Genomic DNA, 14,339 nt, shown 5'->3' with positions numbered 1-14,339 from the left:
GGAGGAATACCTATGGGGGTTTAACCCTGCTTGGGTGCCAGGTGCTCACCAAATTCATTCTATCACTCCCTCTCGTGAACTGGACGGGGGAGAGAGAAATATAATGAAAGGTTCATGGATTGAGGTAAGATCAGGGAAATCAGGCAGAACAGACTCAGCTTGGGAAGAATTGGTTTTATTTATTACCAAAGCAGAGTAGGGAAACGAGAACTAAAAGCTGAATCTTATAACACCTCCCCCCATCTCCCCCTTTTTTCCTGGGTTTTCACATCCTCCTCCCATCAGTGCAGGGGACAGGGAATGGAGGTTACAATCAGTTCATCACAGGGGCACTTGGCCAACTTTGGCTGACTCAGAGGAAGGCCTCCTCACACTTCCCACTGCTAGAGTGGGAGGTCCCTCCCATGGGAGATGGTCCTCCATGAACTTCTCCAACGTGGGTCCTTCCCAGGGGTTGCAGTTCTTCACAAACTGCTCCAGTATGAGTCTCATCCACTGAGGAAACAGTCCTTCAGGTATGAACTGCTTCAGCTTGGGCCCCCCATGGGGTCACAAGTCCTGACAGCAAATTTGGTCCAGTGTGAGCTTCTCTCTGTCCAGAAGTTCTGCCAGGAACATGCTCCAGCATGGGCTTCCTGTGGGGTCACAGCCTCCTTTGGGCATCCACCTGCCCCAGTGTGCGGTCCTGCCCAGGGTGCAGATGGGTCTCTGCTCCCCCATGCATGGCTGCAGGGGAACCTCTGCTCCAGCACTTGGAGCACCTTCTGTCCTCCTTCACTGACCTTGGTGTGTGCAGAGATGTCTTCACATTCTCACTCCCTTCTGCTGGAGTTTTAGACACCTGCACAGTAACTTCTCCCCCCTCTCCAACATGTTAGCCCAGAAGCATTACTTTCATTTTCAATAGATCAGTGGTGAGTACATCTTAGAACCAGCTGGCACTGACCCTATCAGCTTCTGGCAGCTTTTCACAGAAGCCACCCCTGTAGCCCCCTGCTATCAAACCCTGCCCACATAAACCCACTAGAGTAGCACTAGTGTGCTATGGTGCCACCAGCACTGAAGACACTCACTATCCATGTAAAGAATGGCAAAATTTCCCTCAATCTGAATAATCTTCTAAGACTGATCCCTAAACTGAGGTGGGTACTTAACTGGTATCTTTATATCCCTCCACAGGGATGTTATATTAATAAGACTGGCTTTATTATTCAGGAGTGATCACAAGCTCTTTTACTTTTTTGTACAGGAGATATGGAATGAGTGTAAAGAACTAGAAATGAAGACCTTCTACAGCAAAATCAAAAGTGTTTTCAACATTTCATCACATTGATACTAAACCAAAACATCTTACTTCATAGGAAATACTCAAGCTCGCTGTCCTTTTGCTCAGGTCTTCAGCATCAGGTGGCTGTTCCTCTACACTACAGGGAAAAAACCACAAGCTAATATGAATATAACTAAATGTAGGGACATCTTAACAGCTTTTCTTTGCCAAATCAATACTCTCCCTGAAAAATGTCCTTATTGTCTAACAATCTCACTGACACTTATTTCATTGTCACCTTCTGGTGGCTATAGTTTGTTATGTTCATGTAAAGTAAATAGCATTTGTCTCTCAGATTACATTTATTTCAGTAGCCAACTGCTCTTCAGAGTTGAGGAAGAATGGCATGATGTGGAGTTATGTGAACATGTCAGCTGTTAAACACTTCTATCTGTACACAAGGACACATTTCTCAGTGCTTGTAAAATGGATCCAATCTCCTGAAAGCAGCAAAACTTTACTTTGCTTTTCCATTTACCCATGTAACACAGTTTGCACATGGGATAAGGAACACTGAAACATCAGGACTTAAATCTAGTAAGGTTGTCTACAGCTTGCTCTGCTGTCATTTAGCATCCCAGGACAGCAATCAAATTTTTGCACTCATTTTTTCTTTTCCACAACATAAATTGAAGGTGATCCATGATAAACAATGCATTTTGACCAAGTCCACTGGACTTGGAAGCAACAGGTATTTACTACTGCATGCGTTTGGCATTCTATGTAGAACTGAGAGAAGATAAAAACCTAAACAGAAAGAACAGAATTCTCCAAGGTCAGTTTACCTGTGTTTTTTTCCTTATCGTCTTCAGAGTCTTTAAGTGATTCCTCCAGTAAAGGCTTATAAATCTCTTCCTTAGCTGCTCTTTTCTTCTGCACAACTTGCTTTACTTTTCCGGGTTTTGCCCTTCGTAAAGGATTGAAACATGAACTGCAACAGTAAAATAACAGCTGAAATTGGTTGACTTCGAAAGAAGGAATTTAGAGAGGATCACTTAAAAAACCCTGCAAAACTACAGTTGATTTCAAGAGTCATCACAACATTTCATCCCTAGAACACACACAGATTTATGCAACAAAAAGCATTTCAATAAGCTTTTCCCATCTCTTGCATTTTCTTCATGAATTCCAGCTCACCTTCTGATTCATATAATGCAACCATGACCACAAATTTCCTCACTAACTAGTCAGCCAAATTCCATGGCCTGCTTCCCACAGATGTAATAGAAATTCAGCAGAAAAAAATGAACACTTCTCTCATTCTTACTCTATTTGTACAACCTACACAGTATTATTCAAAAATAGCATTAGTTAAGTACACTTGTGTTGTCCTAACCTTTAGTGTCTTGCCCATCACTGCATGTTAATGAAGACCAACAGGACAGAGAAATAAGGTAGGGTAGCACAGGTATGCATGTAGCAAAAGCATCAGAGAAAGCTCAAGAAATGAGATATTATGTTGATAGCAGACAAGAGAAACTGTCAAATGTTAGTAAACAGGTATGTGTAGATTCTGTTTTCTGCATGCAAAAGACCATTGGAAGGAGGCAAATACACAGCTCATCAGTGGGGATACAGGAGCAACAAAGCCTGACTGACTCAAGAAATGATTAGTGCTGATCAAGTGCAGCAAGCAGAGGAGCTCTATCAGTTTTACAGGAATTACATGCTCCTACATGTTTTAAGTCTGGCTGCATTCTGGGATCAACTCTGCTGTCCTAGTTCTGGGCATCTCTTGACTAACAGCCCACCCCTTGCTACACAGCACAAGTACTCACAAAAGGCTTTTCAGAGACAGTTGCCCAGGTTTGGTCTCTGGTTTTTTCTTTCTTTTTTAAATAGAAATACATACTCTTATGGGAAACCCTGGAATTGCACTAGATGAGGCACAGTGGAACTAATCAATTATCCCAAATTTCAGCAGCAAAAGCTCTCTTCATTTTTGATAACTCTAGAGAACAATTTTTACTTTGAGCACATCCGTTGCAGAACACTTTTGGCATTGCATGTGCAATCCTCTCAACAGTGACTGTACAACATGGAAAACAAAAGAATTTCCATCCACAGAGAAGGTTTTAGGCTCATTAAAGGAATGCTTTTCAAAGCCATATCCTCTAACAACTGTCTCTAAAACTGGTAAAACTGAAAGTTACAATGTTATAGGATTGGTCCTTTCCTAAAACTCAAATATATGATGCTCGAAATTAAAGCCATTTAGCATCTGGTTAATCACTGCATTAAAAAACAAAGCAAAAAACAAGTCATAGCAGAACAGCAATATTCCCAATTTCACTGGCTATGAAAAAAACCACAGAAATATCATTTAAACATTAATGTGAATTCTCTCAAAATGAACACATATTAATTCATTTTCCAGAAAATTTATGATAATTTCATGTTAATTCTTTGCCTCCTGTTTTCAGAGTCACTGATGACTCAGTGCAGCTATCTGTATGCTGAACATCAGCTGTTGAGCACAATGTAAGATGTAATGTGGAGATTTTCACAGCAGGTTTTGTCTAAATGTGGAACTCCACAGCAAATAGCCATCTGCTAAGCAGTCGCATCAGTAAAGTCTATGTGTGTGTGTATGTGTGTGTATATGATCCCACACAGACTACTAATATCTTAGTAAAGCAAAAGTTTAACATATGGGGAAAAAAAACCTTCACAAAAAAAGACCAGGCTATAGCATTATCCGTTCAATAGGAATCAACACCTTAGAAAAAATAAAGCAGTTATGTTCATACATTCCATCTCAGTAGAATGATTTTGATCTTATGGAGCTTACATTTTGCCATTATCATAAAAACATATACACAAACCAAAATTCTTCAAAATACAAACCAGCAAACTGCTAACACAGCACTCACAGGCTGGAAAGTGCCCTATGCATTGAAAAAAAACCCATGCATTGCACATCAGAAGCATTAGAGACAGCTTGCTTTTCTCCCAAGCTCATCTCTTTTACTCTATTCAGGACTAGTACTTTCTTCTTTTCTTCTGTTTCTTACTGCATAACTCTAGGTCTAACTCAGACAGACACATTTCTACTTGTTCTTCTTTACAAACTGCTTTTTCTCATTCATTATTTCCTGTGCCACAGTCAAGTGTTTACCATAGGTAAACACTGCTATTTGGTAGAAGTGACCTCAGATGCAGTGGTAAAAGAACCACTTCTGTCTCCCTTCTGTGATCTTTGAGAGCCAAGGCAAATGGCAGGAAGCCTTCTCACTTGTAACATAAGTTGAAATAGAAACAAAGGGAAACTAATTTTTCCTCAGTGTTTTTTCTTATGTTCTGTGTTTTATTTGCCATACAGACACTATGCCCTAAAATCCTATGCTGCGTTGAACAGAAGGGGTTCTGTGCAGTGTTGCATGCTGCCTAGCAATTTGATTTTCTCTTAAGTCTCATTTGCCACCTTTTTTGCTCACAACTGGCAATTGTTGGTGCTGCCCTTCTGCCAAAGGGGAGAGGAACGGAAACCAAGTTCCTTGAACATAGGTGGATATACCAGTTTTTGTGTGGGGAAGGGGCAGAAAGTGGGATAAAGGTACTGGAGAGTCAAAGGAGCTAAGAGTCTGGTCTCCCATACCTCAGTAGATCACCCAGGAGGGGATCCACTCTCTTCCTGCAGAGCTGAAGTTCAGGTACCACAGCTCAATTCTCATTGAAGGCTTTATGTAGAGACTTCTTTTCTAACCCGCAGGCAGCGTATGCCTTAGCTTTACATGCAAGTTCCCAAGTAAGGGAAGCAAGATTAGGTCCATGTCCTTTATAACTGGGTCTTTAGAAATACATCTGGGGCACTCAAAAGCCCCCTTCAGTCATACTGACTGTTTTACGTAGCTCCAAAATAGGACTTGCTTTTTCGATTCACGCATTAGTTCCTTGCCTTTTTCCCCCCAACTCTTTTATCTTTTCATTGACTTCAAACCTGTCAATTGTTCATTGAAACATAATTGAAATGCCATACATCATAAATGTGCCTGGTCACATTCTAACACTTACCTCCTGCGCAAACAGGCAGAGCAACAGAATGGCAGACACCCCAAAATGAAAAATCCTCCTGCTATAAGCCCAAGTAGTCGAAATGTCAGCTGCATATCTGTAGGGTCAGCAAAAGTTTGCATTAGTTATGAATCGTTCTGAGATACATATTGAGGTGCAGATGACAACAACCTCCAAGACATGTATGTATCTCAGCAACAGAGAGGAGAAAATAGGTGGGAGAAATGAGCTCAGATGAGAAAGATCAAGTCTCAAATTTGACCTGAGTCCAAATAGCCAAAATGTTTGCTTATGTTTCAGAAGCAACCAAGGTTTGAGTGAGCCCAGCTGGCAACTTCTGCTGCATCTTCTTAAAGCTTCATTTTATTCCCAGTGGAACTCAAGACAAAACTCCCAGATAAGAACCCTTCCAATGGTCAGTCTGTGACCATCTTACAGAAACACATGTGCCATGAGTCTAATATCTGCTAAGTGCTTCAGTTTTGTCAACAGATTGCCACGATGCAAACAGCATGTGGTCCCAGGGCAATAAGTGTTTGTATTTTCTTTGGACATATGTTGAACAACCAGGGGCATTCGAGTTGCTACTTAACCTATGAACAAATAATTCTGTAAAACAGTCAGCCCTTGACATATATACCCAAACTACAAAAGCTTAACTGGAATGAGAATCCAGCAGTCACAGTCGAATAAGCATATTTAACATTTGAGTGTGTGTCCTGAAAATGAGAAGAGCCATAATTTCTACTGCAGAGCTTTTCTTCTCACTACACTGAAGTGTTTTTTATACATAATACAAAGGCTTAAGTGGGGAATGAATATTATGAAAACATTGTATTTCTGCAGTATGGCCATAACAGACAGATTCTGATGACCTCACACCCAATAGTACTTTCTTCTCTCAAAAGCTACCTAGCTAGCAGTAAGAAGCACTGTCCCAGCATTGGAACAGGGAGCTGCTCAACTGCAAGAAAAATTTCCAAGTCTAATCCTGACCTCCTCTTGCTTCCAAGCAAGTACAAACAAGCAGAATAGGAACTCATGTTAGCTTACAAGTATTCCCTTGGGGTTTCATATCTGTACTAAGTCAGCTCTTCCTGAAAATTGGTATGATCTCTGAAATCAATGGAGGAATGCTGAATCATATCAGGAAGACCTATACCATTAAGCTTGGGATTATAGTTTATTCTGAATAATTTAACATCCATGTTTGGATGTCTGTGTCTAAGAATTTGTCCTGCTTAACTGTTAGTAAAATAAAGATACAATATAAATAGGAATTATAATAATAATAACTATATTAATTTCTGTGGTAGGAAAAACATGGTACTATTTGGTTCTGTTCCTATTTTTAAGTCTATGATGAGTCTCCAAATATCACTGAGATTTTCACATTGTTCTTGGCAGAAAGCCACGAGATATGTGTCTAGTGTCAGGGCATGAGGCAAAGGACATGAAATCATAGAATGGTACCATAAAGTCATAGAATGATAGGGTTGGAAGGGACCTTTAAAGATCATCTAGTCCAACTCCCCTGTAGAAGCAACATTCAGAAGCAAAAATAAGATGCAAATTCAACAGAAGAAATTTAAGGATTTGGAATATTTTTGGTTGGTTGTGGGGTGGTTTTTTTGTGTTTTTTTTTTCCACTGCAAGAGTTCAAACACACACAAACAGGTTGCCCAGAAAGGTTGGAGTCTCTGTCCTCCTCCAACATACTGAAAACCTGACTGGACACAGCCCTGGGAAACCTGCTGTAGCTGACCCTGCTTGAGCAGGAAGCATTGGACTATATGTTTTTGAGAAGTCTCTTCCAATAATTCTATGTCGAACAAACAGCCTCTAACTTCTTTTAATTTTTCAGTTTGTTGAGGCAACTTCATAATGAAAAGGAACAAATGTCTTTACAAAGCTGTACAATCAGGAAAAAAGTTATGACAAATTAAGATCCTTCTAAACCAGGTATTATCATGGAGACATGTGCAAAGGCAGGATGTGCAAAACCAGTTTGCAGCATTCTTTCATGAGAGAGAAACAAAATTATACACATCAAGTCTATGCTCAAAGAGGAAAGTAATGTATTACATTAAGGCTAAAATCTGAACACACAGAATCGTAGACATTTTGGTTGCAAGACTTCTGCACATCATGTCAATCAACCTTCTTCCTGGCAAGCCTACATGATGTCAAGTTGTGTCTTTGTCTAGACAAGTCTTGAAAACGTCCAAAGATGGCACCTTTCTAATGACCTCTTCTAAAGTCCCACTACTTTTCTAATGAATTCTTTTCTCCTAGTGCCCAAGATAAACTTCTCAGGCATCGATTACTGGCAATTCCCACTTGTTATATCACCTAGTTTTACCAAGAAAAAAATTGTGGCTCCCTCATCTTAGTAACTGCCCTTCTAAAAAGGTTTTAGTAGCTGTTAAATAATAAGTCAGCTTCCTCCTATGAATAACCAATATCCACCAGATGAAATACATCTAGTTCACCTCTGCACTTTCACAGAGTCACTGCTACTTCAGATTAAGCCTCCCTTACCACAAAATAAAGACTTCACTCCCTTTTTTGTATGGGATTGTATTTGTATCACTTGGTCTTTGCTTGTGCTGGGGATGACAAGGTATCCAAACGATTATTTATCAAGAAAGTGTTTTTCAGTATTACTACACATGCAGAAATAAATGCAAGTTCACACTTACTTCAAAGACAGTGGGACCTGAAATACTAAAGGAATGAAGAGAAACAAAAATGGCATTGTCTGACCAGGAGCAGCATTTGGCTATGAGGCAGTATCTGCACAAGCATACTTACTGTCTTTAAGGGGCGTATAACATTTTGGTCCACGGTTGGTTTTAGAAAGACAACATCTATTTTCCAAGCATTCAGTTGTGTTAAGATCCTCTCCTACATGACAAGGAACTAAAGACTGTTCATCTTTGTAACGGCATGCTTGAAAAAGAGAAAAACATGTGTAAGACCTCTATTCTAGGTGCAATGCTCAAGTGGAAGGAAGTTACTGTTTTGGTGTCTCTCTCATGTTTTGATAAGTCTTCCAGAAAGCAGACTTTCATGTATATGCTTTCCCAAAACCTAATCAATCTTTATATTAACAGAAAAGCTAAAATCATGACATACAAAATTTTAAGTTTGTGTTGTTTCAGTAAGAAACACTGAACAAAAGTGAATCTAAACAATGTGCCACCTTTTTGTATCTAGATTTGTCAAGTAAATGGGAAAGAAACTAAGTTTTCTGACTGGACTGTTTCTAATTAAAAACCCAAATAACTTGTCTTAAATTTCTGTTCTCTAAGGGTCCAGCACAGACTATATTGCAACTAACCACCTCTCCATGTGGCACTAACTGCATGTTTCTACAAGCACTGAAAATCACCTGTCAGGAACAGCACCCCAAGATACCCATTAAAAGAGATATTTAATAACTATTAAATAAATAATAACTATGTCTATAATACTAAATAATAACAACACAACAAAAAAGCTAAGTAATAAGCTATTTAATAGCAGATTTATTGATAATCATGATATCCCCTGAGGGGAGGGGATATAAATAGTTACAAATAGTACATGTCACTATTTAATTCCTATAACACTTGGTTATCACATCACATGACACCTTCACAGCAGCTGCAAAGCATCATTTTGTTCCAACAGCAGTCCCAGATTGGCTGCACTGCCAGTCTTGTGTTTACCATCAACACTACAGGTACCCAAATTCAGTTTATTAAATGAGGGATCAGGGAACTGACCTCTATTTCCTTAGGGCCAGGGGGTAGCTATAGCAGTGGAGGTACATTGAAATTAAGGTAATCCAGAAAGATACTGTGGTACTTCTGCTCTTCCTCTCTAGTCTGTGATCCGATTATGGAACCAGGCTAGCAATTTCTCAATGTGCCAAGCCCCTTCTGTCTTCATTGATATCTTTTTTATTGATAGTAGCAAATTAGCATTGCTATTTCCTTCTTGGTTTTATAAAATAATGTAGTTCTTGTCATTTCACTACAGCAGTTTATAGGTGAATAGTTCTGTCTCAGCCAGTGGCCCTGGAGCCTTCCTTAGACAGAAGTGGGAATGACATTACTGAAGGACAAAATCTCTCACTTAACATGTGCCACATGGATCTTTTTCTTACTGTATGTACATAGGAAGACTAGAAAATTAACTCAGATCAGATATAACAAGAGCTAGGCAAGGTGGATCCTACTTCAAACTGTCCAGCATTTATAGCACAACCACATCACTGATGATGAAGGGATGTGTTAGGACAGCAATAATGCAGTGGAGGCAAATGTATGACTGTTCCAAAGGGGCATTTAACAATACTATTTTGAAGAAATCTGTTGAGTTTTACATTATTAGTCTGAAGATTTTAAATACACTAAATGTTAACAGGTAGAGGTGGGAAGATGCATTGGAAGTGAAGCAGAAGGGAAAGGGAAGAGAGGAACAACGCAGCAGTGATGAAGTGACACTTACTCGTTGGCCTGAAGAAGCTTACGAGAGGTCCATACACATTTTTCAATGCCATGCTAAACTTGCTGGGTGCCACTTCACTTTTTCCTAAGACACGCTGAAGTGGTAGTGCAAAACCTGAAAGCTCATAATGATCAGCTCATTACCATAAAAATATCCATAATTAATTAAATGCAATGACATTTTCATACCAATTCTCTTTCATTATGAAGGCATTTACAGTCATAATAAATTGTGACCACTGATGGCTAGCAAGGTTAAGCATAGATGTCTTTCAGTTGTATTCAGTTACATTACTTCAAATTGCTTCATGAACCACAATGAGTAAAGAACTATAGCTGTGAAATTTGAATTAAAGAATCCATTCAGGTGGAAATTGTTGAGATAAAAAGCTCTACTCTTTACCTATAAGGTGCAGGTTACATGAAAACCCCATGTTATATATAGAGGTGCAAGCAAAACTTTGTCTTGGCTTTTGATAAAGATCAGACTCCATCTGAAACAAATAAATACGGTGAAAGGTGGCTTTATCAGATAAAACCAAACATCCACCTATCCCAATATCTTGTTTTGGACAGTGACCTACAGCAGCTGTGGATAAAAACCCATATATTCAGGGATGGTCTGAGTACCAAACCATAGTGATTTGTAGCTCTGGGACTTACTGATCACTTTTCATTCACACTTTAAAAAACACGTGGCATCAGTAACTCTTGTTGCCTCACTTTTGTTACACCAAAAGTGCAAATCACGGGGGGACTCCACTGGCAATTGATCACTCCACACTGAGGAAAAATCCAGAATCCCAGTATTCCCATTTGCTTGCCTTTTTTTCTCTCTCCATAAAAGAAACGTACATGTTCACAACTTCAATAGCTTTCAGTGATGGAGTTTATTGAAAAACATCTCATGGTTTTATGTTCCTTGTGAAGAGAAGTGGGATCATGGCCTAACCCAAACCCTAGGTATTGAATATCATTCTTTTGGATGATTCTATAGCTGATAGCATCAGGAGCCCCAGGTGTATGAATTCTCTATTTGTCCTGGGACACAACTCAGCTCTTCTGTGCTGCACAATACTCCCTTGGGAAAAAAGAGCATCAGAGTAGGGAGAACTGAAGGTATGTCAATAGAGACTCTTAAAGTAACGTGTAATAGAAATGTGATCAGCAAAGTTTCCACTAACAGTTATGTCACGGTCCCCTTTCCTGACAGTAATCAAGACAGAAGAACAGAAAAGGTTACATGATTTTGTAATGATTTCCCAGGAAGTTCATGAGATGAGGTGTCTGAAAATAGACCATGGTTGTCCTATATATTACTCTCATATGAGAGTTTAGAGACACAGAAGTCATTACAAATGTTCAAAGGGCACTGCTGATCAATATAAGCTGCATCATGTGCTTGGGAATCACATTTATATCCATGTTAGTGCTCACATATATATACAACTCCCCAGAAAAATGTTTTTGCCTTTTTCTTTTGTAAACCACAATAACTCTCTGACCCAAATATTGCAGAAGCATTTTATAACGACACTTGCAGCAACTGACAGCCTTTCACCAACATCTGAAAAGGCAGTCTCTGGTTTCTCAGGACATAAATGATCAAATGCAAGCCTAATGGTGTGATGTGAACCTTTACAAACATGTCAGAATACCAAATTTAACTTATGGTGTCAGTGCAAGTATCAGCCAAAAAATCTTTGCTACTTTGAGCCCCTTGCTATATTAAGTGAACACATCAAATCTCAACAGATAAGAACACCTTAAACTGTATATTGGAACAAAAGACAAAGGTGAAGAAAAATAGAATAATCTATAATCAAAGAGAAAAGCCAGATGCTCTGCCAGGGATAAAATATGCAGCATGTGCTTGTCACACTGGTGTACAACCAGAAGAATGAGAACTATAGTTGAGTGGGAAAACATTTTGCTGTACTTAAGAGTCAGGACTGATCAATCCCATCTGGAGTAATTAACTGTTTGTAGTATTTTTCAATTATTACAAGGCAACAAAACTGTAATTTTCTGCTAATAAAAGCACTTGCTTCTTCTATCAAAACACTTTTCTCCTTGCAACACTCACCTGAATTGATGCCATAAAGCAGTGTCAGTACCACGTAACTCCATGCTACCCGGGTGCCAGCTTGCAGCATTACTGCAGTAAAACCAACAGTAATAATAGGTATGCAATGACTTCATCATCTTTACCTCATACTTACAGAATAGAACAAACATGACAGCAGGCTGCTGCACAGAGGAACACCTGTTGTTTTTCTTTGGCAATAAGGAGGTAGACAAACCCAGTGATTTTGAAGAGATGACTCATTAAAATGAGAGCTTTGAGACATATTGTTAACAGAGACACTAGCCAAAAAATCATCTCTCAAGTGTCCCAAAGCTAGACATTTGACACTTTAAAAAGATCACTTTTAGCTAAAAAATTTTAATCCAGGTTTAATAAACAGGATTCGAACTAAAGAACTAAAAATTGCTGAAAGCTTACAATTGAATTGTAGTTTAGCTCACTGAATTCTTCAATCTTTTCAAAATCTGAGCATGCAAGATGCCTTAGGTAAAAAATCTTTTAAAATAAAATGGTTCAAAATGATATTATTGATAAATAACACTTTTAGAAATCCCCAAGTCATTCACAGTAATTTAACAGCAGGTTTAAGATGGGGTTTTACCTCCAAACCACCCCCGAAGATCACTTTGCCAGGTGCTGCATTTCATTTTACTTGCAGCTGCCCTAAAAAGGACTTTCTCAATTACTATCACATATATTTGGCTGTTAAAACAGCTTAAGCCTAAAGATTATTTTGTTAGTATTGGTAAGGGAGGAGAACCCCATTTTCTCAAGTGCTGTACAGAGAAAAGACAGACTGCCAACACACAGGTATTGGCCTTTGAAGAGTCTGTTTTCTCTGCACTCCTGCAGCTAAATGAGAAAAGCTTTCCTGCAGTTAGATTGTACCCGTTCTATAGAGTAACATACGCTTTCTGTCCCACAGAGAAACTTTGCTACCACAGTTAAATCTGAGATTATTTCTGAAGAGGATAGGAATCATGTTTCCAAGATAAATCTACTTAAATCTATACCATTCAAGACAAATCTAATGCCATTCAGGAAAATATTTCCTGGGAGAAGGAAAGCAAGAGATAATTCTAGTTTTCCCCATGACATACTTATTTTGCTGTTTTCTCTGCTACTCTTCCAACAGGAAGCCCACAGCTACCTGGATAGCTACAGCTACAGCACAGTTGTTACAACTAACAAGGTAGAAACAAAGCTCATAACAATGGGCTCCTGGTTACCATGAGGCAGCCCAGAATCAACAACACAGATGTGATCAGGGCATCAACACAGGGGCCAAAAGGAAGCTGAAGATGCAGTTTGAAATTATCAGCCTGTCCAGACTGTTACAAAGCCTCTTTAACTTCCAATTCACTAAGTTAAACCTGAGTTTATGTTATTACCAATCACACTTCAGTGTGCAACACTGTAACACCATCTAATTGTGCAGACCAGGTGACAATTCGAGACAGCAAAATATACTTCTCTCAGAACAAAGTCTGGTCAGATTGCTTAAGTTAGAGCTTCCCAATAATCCATTAAATGAATTAATTGGATAAGAGAATCATCTCACAGGTTTACCAAATACCTAACACTTAAAGCAAAAGCACAATCTGACACGCACCATTCTTAGGCATTTCCACTCCTCTTAAGGAAAGCCTCTTGAATAGATATGGATCAGTGTTTTAAAAAACACAGAAACTAGAAGTAAATGCAGATGGCCCAAAGCCAGCAGCTCTCCAAACAGCTGAGCTGCCTAAGGCAGTTTCTTACATTTTTTACAAAATGCTCTGTATGCTACAACTGCCATCTGAATAGATTAGTCATCTTGAAAAAGGTTCTATATTCACATGCAAATGTAGTAGTGGGTTATTTTTTGTTCATTTCAGTTGAGTAATGAGTTTAAAGGGTGACTCTTTTAAATCTAATTTGTATGTGGCATTACCTTGCTAATATAAACACAGCTATAGAGTACCCACAATTTCATTGGTTCAATCTATACACAAGCTAGACACAGCCACTCAATAGCACCTATACAGAGATACTCAGTCAGATACAGAACAACCAATCTTAATTTTCTGAAGCGCATGACTTCTCATGCAATTAAGATTTTCCATGCTGATTTCTCTCATGTACATAGTGTGATACATTTCTGAAGCAGAAATACTGACTTCAAACTGCTTAGAATCTGAGAAAACTGCCCTCAGATTTTATGTTGACCACTTAATGGATGTTCTTTTATTAAATTTAGGACTGCCGACTCTCCTTGCTGTAACTGTGGTGTGTATACCTACAGCTTACCATGAGTCCACCAGCCACAAAAAGATAATCCAATATCCCAAACCACTCCAAGAAAGATCTTCTGTTATATCATTTCTGCAAGTTAAGTTTGTAGTCATTTAAACAGACTACATTAATGGGATTA

General features: G+C 39.0%; 1 protein-coding gene across 1 annotated transcript; it reads right to left on the bottom strand.

Annotated features, from left to right (window-relative positions):
• Positions 1–242: 242 nt before the first annotated feature.
• On the bottom strand, positions 243–11,993 carry FMR1NB (FMR1 neighbor). The gene is made up of 6 exons (XM_062006768.1): positions 11,924–11,993; positions 9,839–9,952; positions 8,156–8,293; positions 5,342–5,438; positions 2,113–2,258; positions 243–1,424 (listed from the first exon to the last, which is right to left on the bottom strand). Exons 1-6 carry the CDS (start codon positions 11,991–11,993, stop codon positions 1,420–1,422), a joined length of 570 nt encoding a protein of 189 aa, XP_061862752.1. The 3' UTR covers positions 243–1,419.
• Positions 11,994–14,339: the final 2,346 nt, after the last annotated feature.

The sequence above is a fragment of the Colius striatus genome, chromosome 13 (assembly GCF_028858725.1).
Source record: "Colius striatus isolate bColStr4 chromosome 13, bColStr4.1.hap1, whole genome shotgun sequence".
Lineage (NCBI taxonomy): Eukaryota > Metazoa > Chordata > Aves > Coliiformes > Coliidae > Colius > Colius striatus.
The sequence above is the reverse complement of the archived record's forward strand: the minus strand, read 5'-3'. Positions and strand labels throughout refer to the sequence as shown.

Bases quoted from the DNA above. Each gene is read 5' to 3' on its own strand.
- FMR1NB (XM_062006768.1), bottom strand. From the start codon at position 11,993: ATGCTGCAAGCTGGCACCCGGGTAGCATGGAGTTACGTGGTACTGACA. The intron at 8,294-9,838 runs GTAAGTGTCACT...CTCTTTTTCAAG, and splicing joins AAGCTTCTTCAGGCCAACGA to CATGCCGTTACAAAGATGAA. The intron at 5,439-8,155 runs GTAAGTATGCTT...CTGACCCTACAG, and splicing joins TTATACGCCCCTTAAAGACA to ATATGCAGCTGACATTTCGA.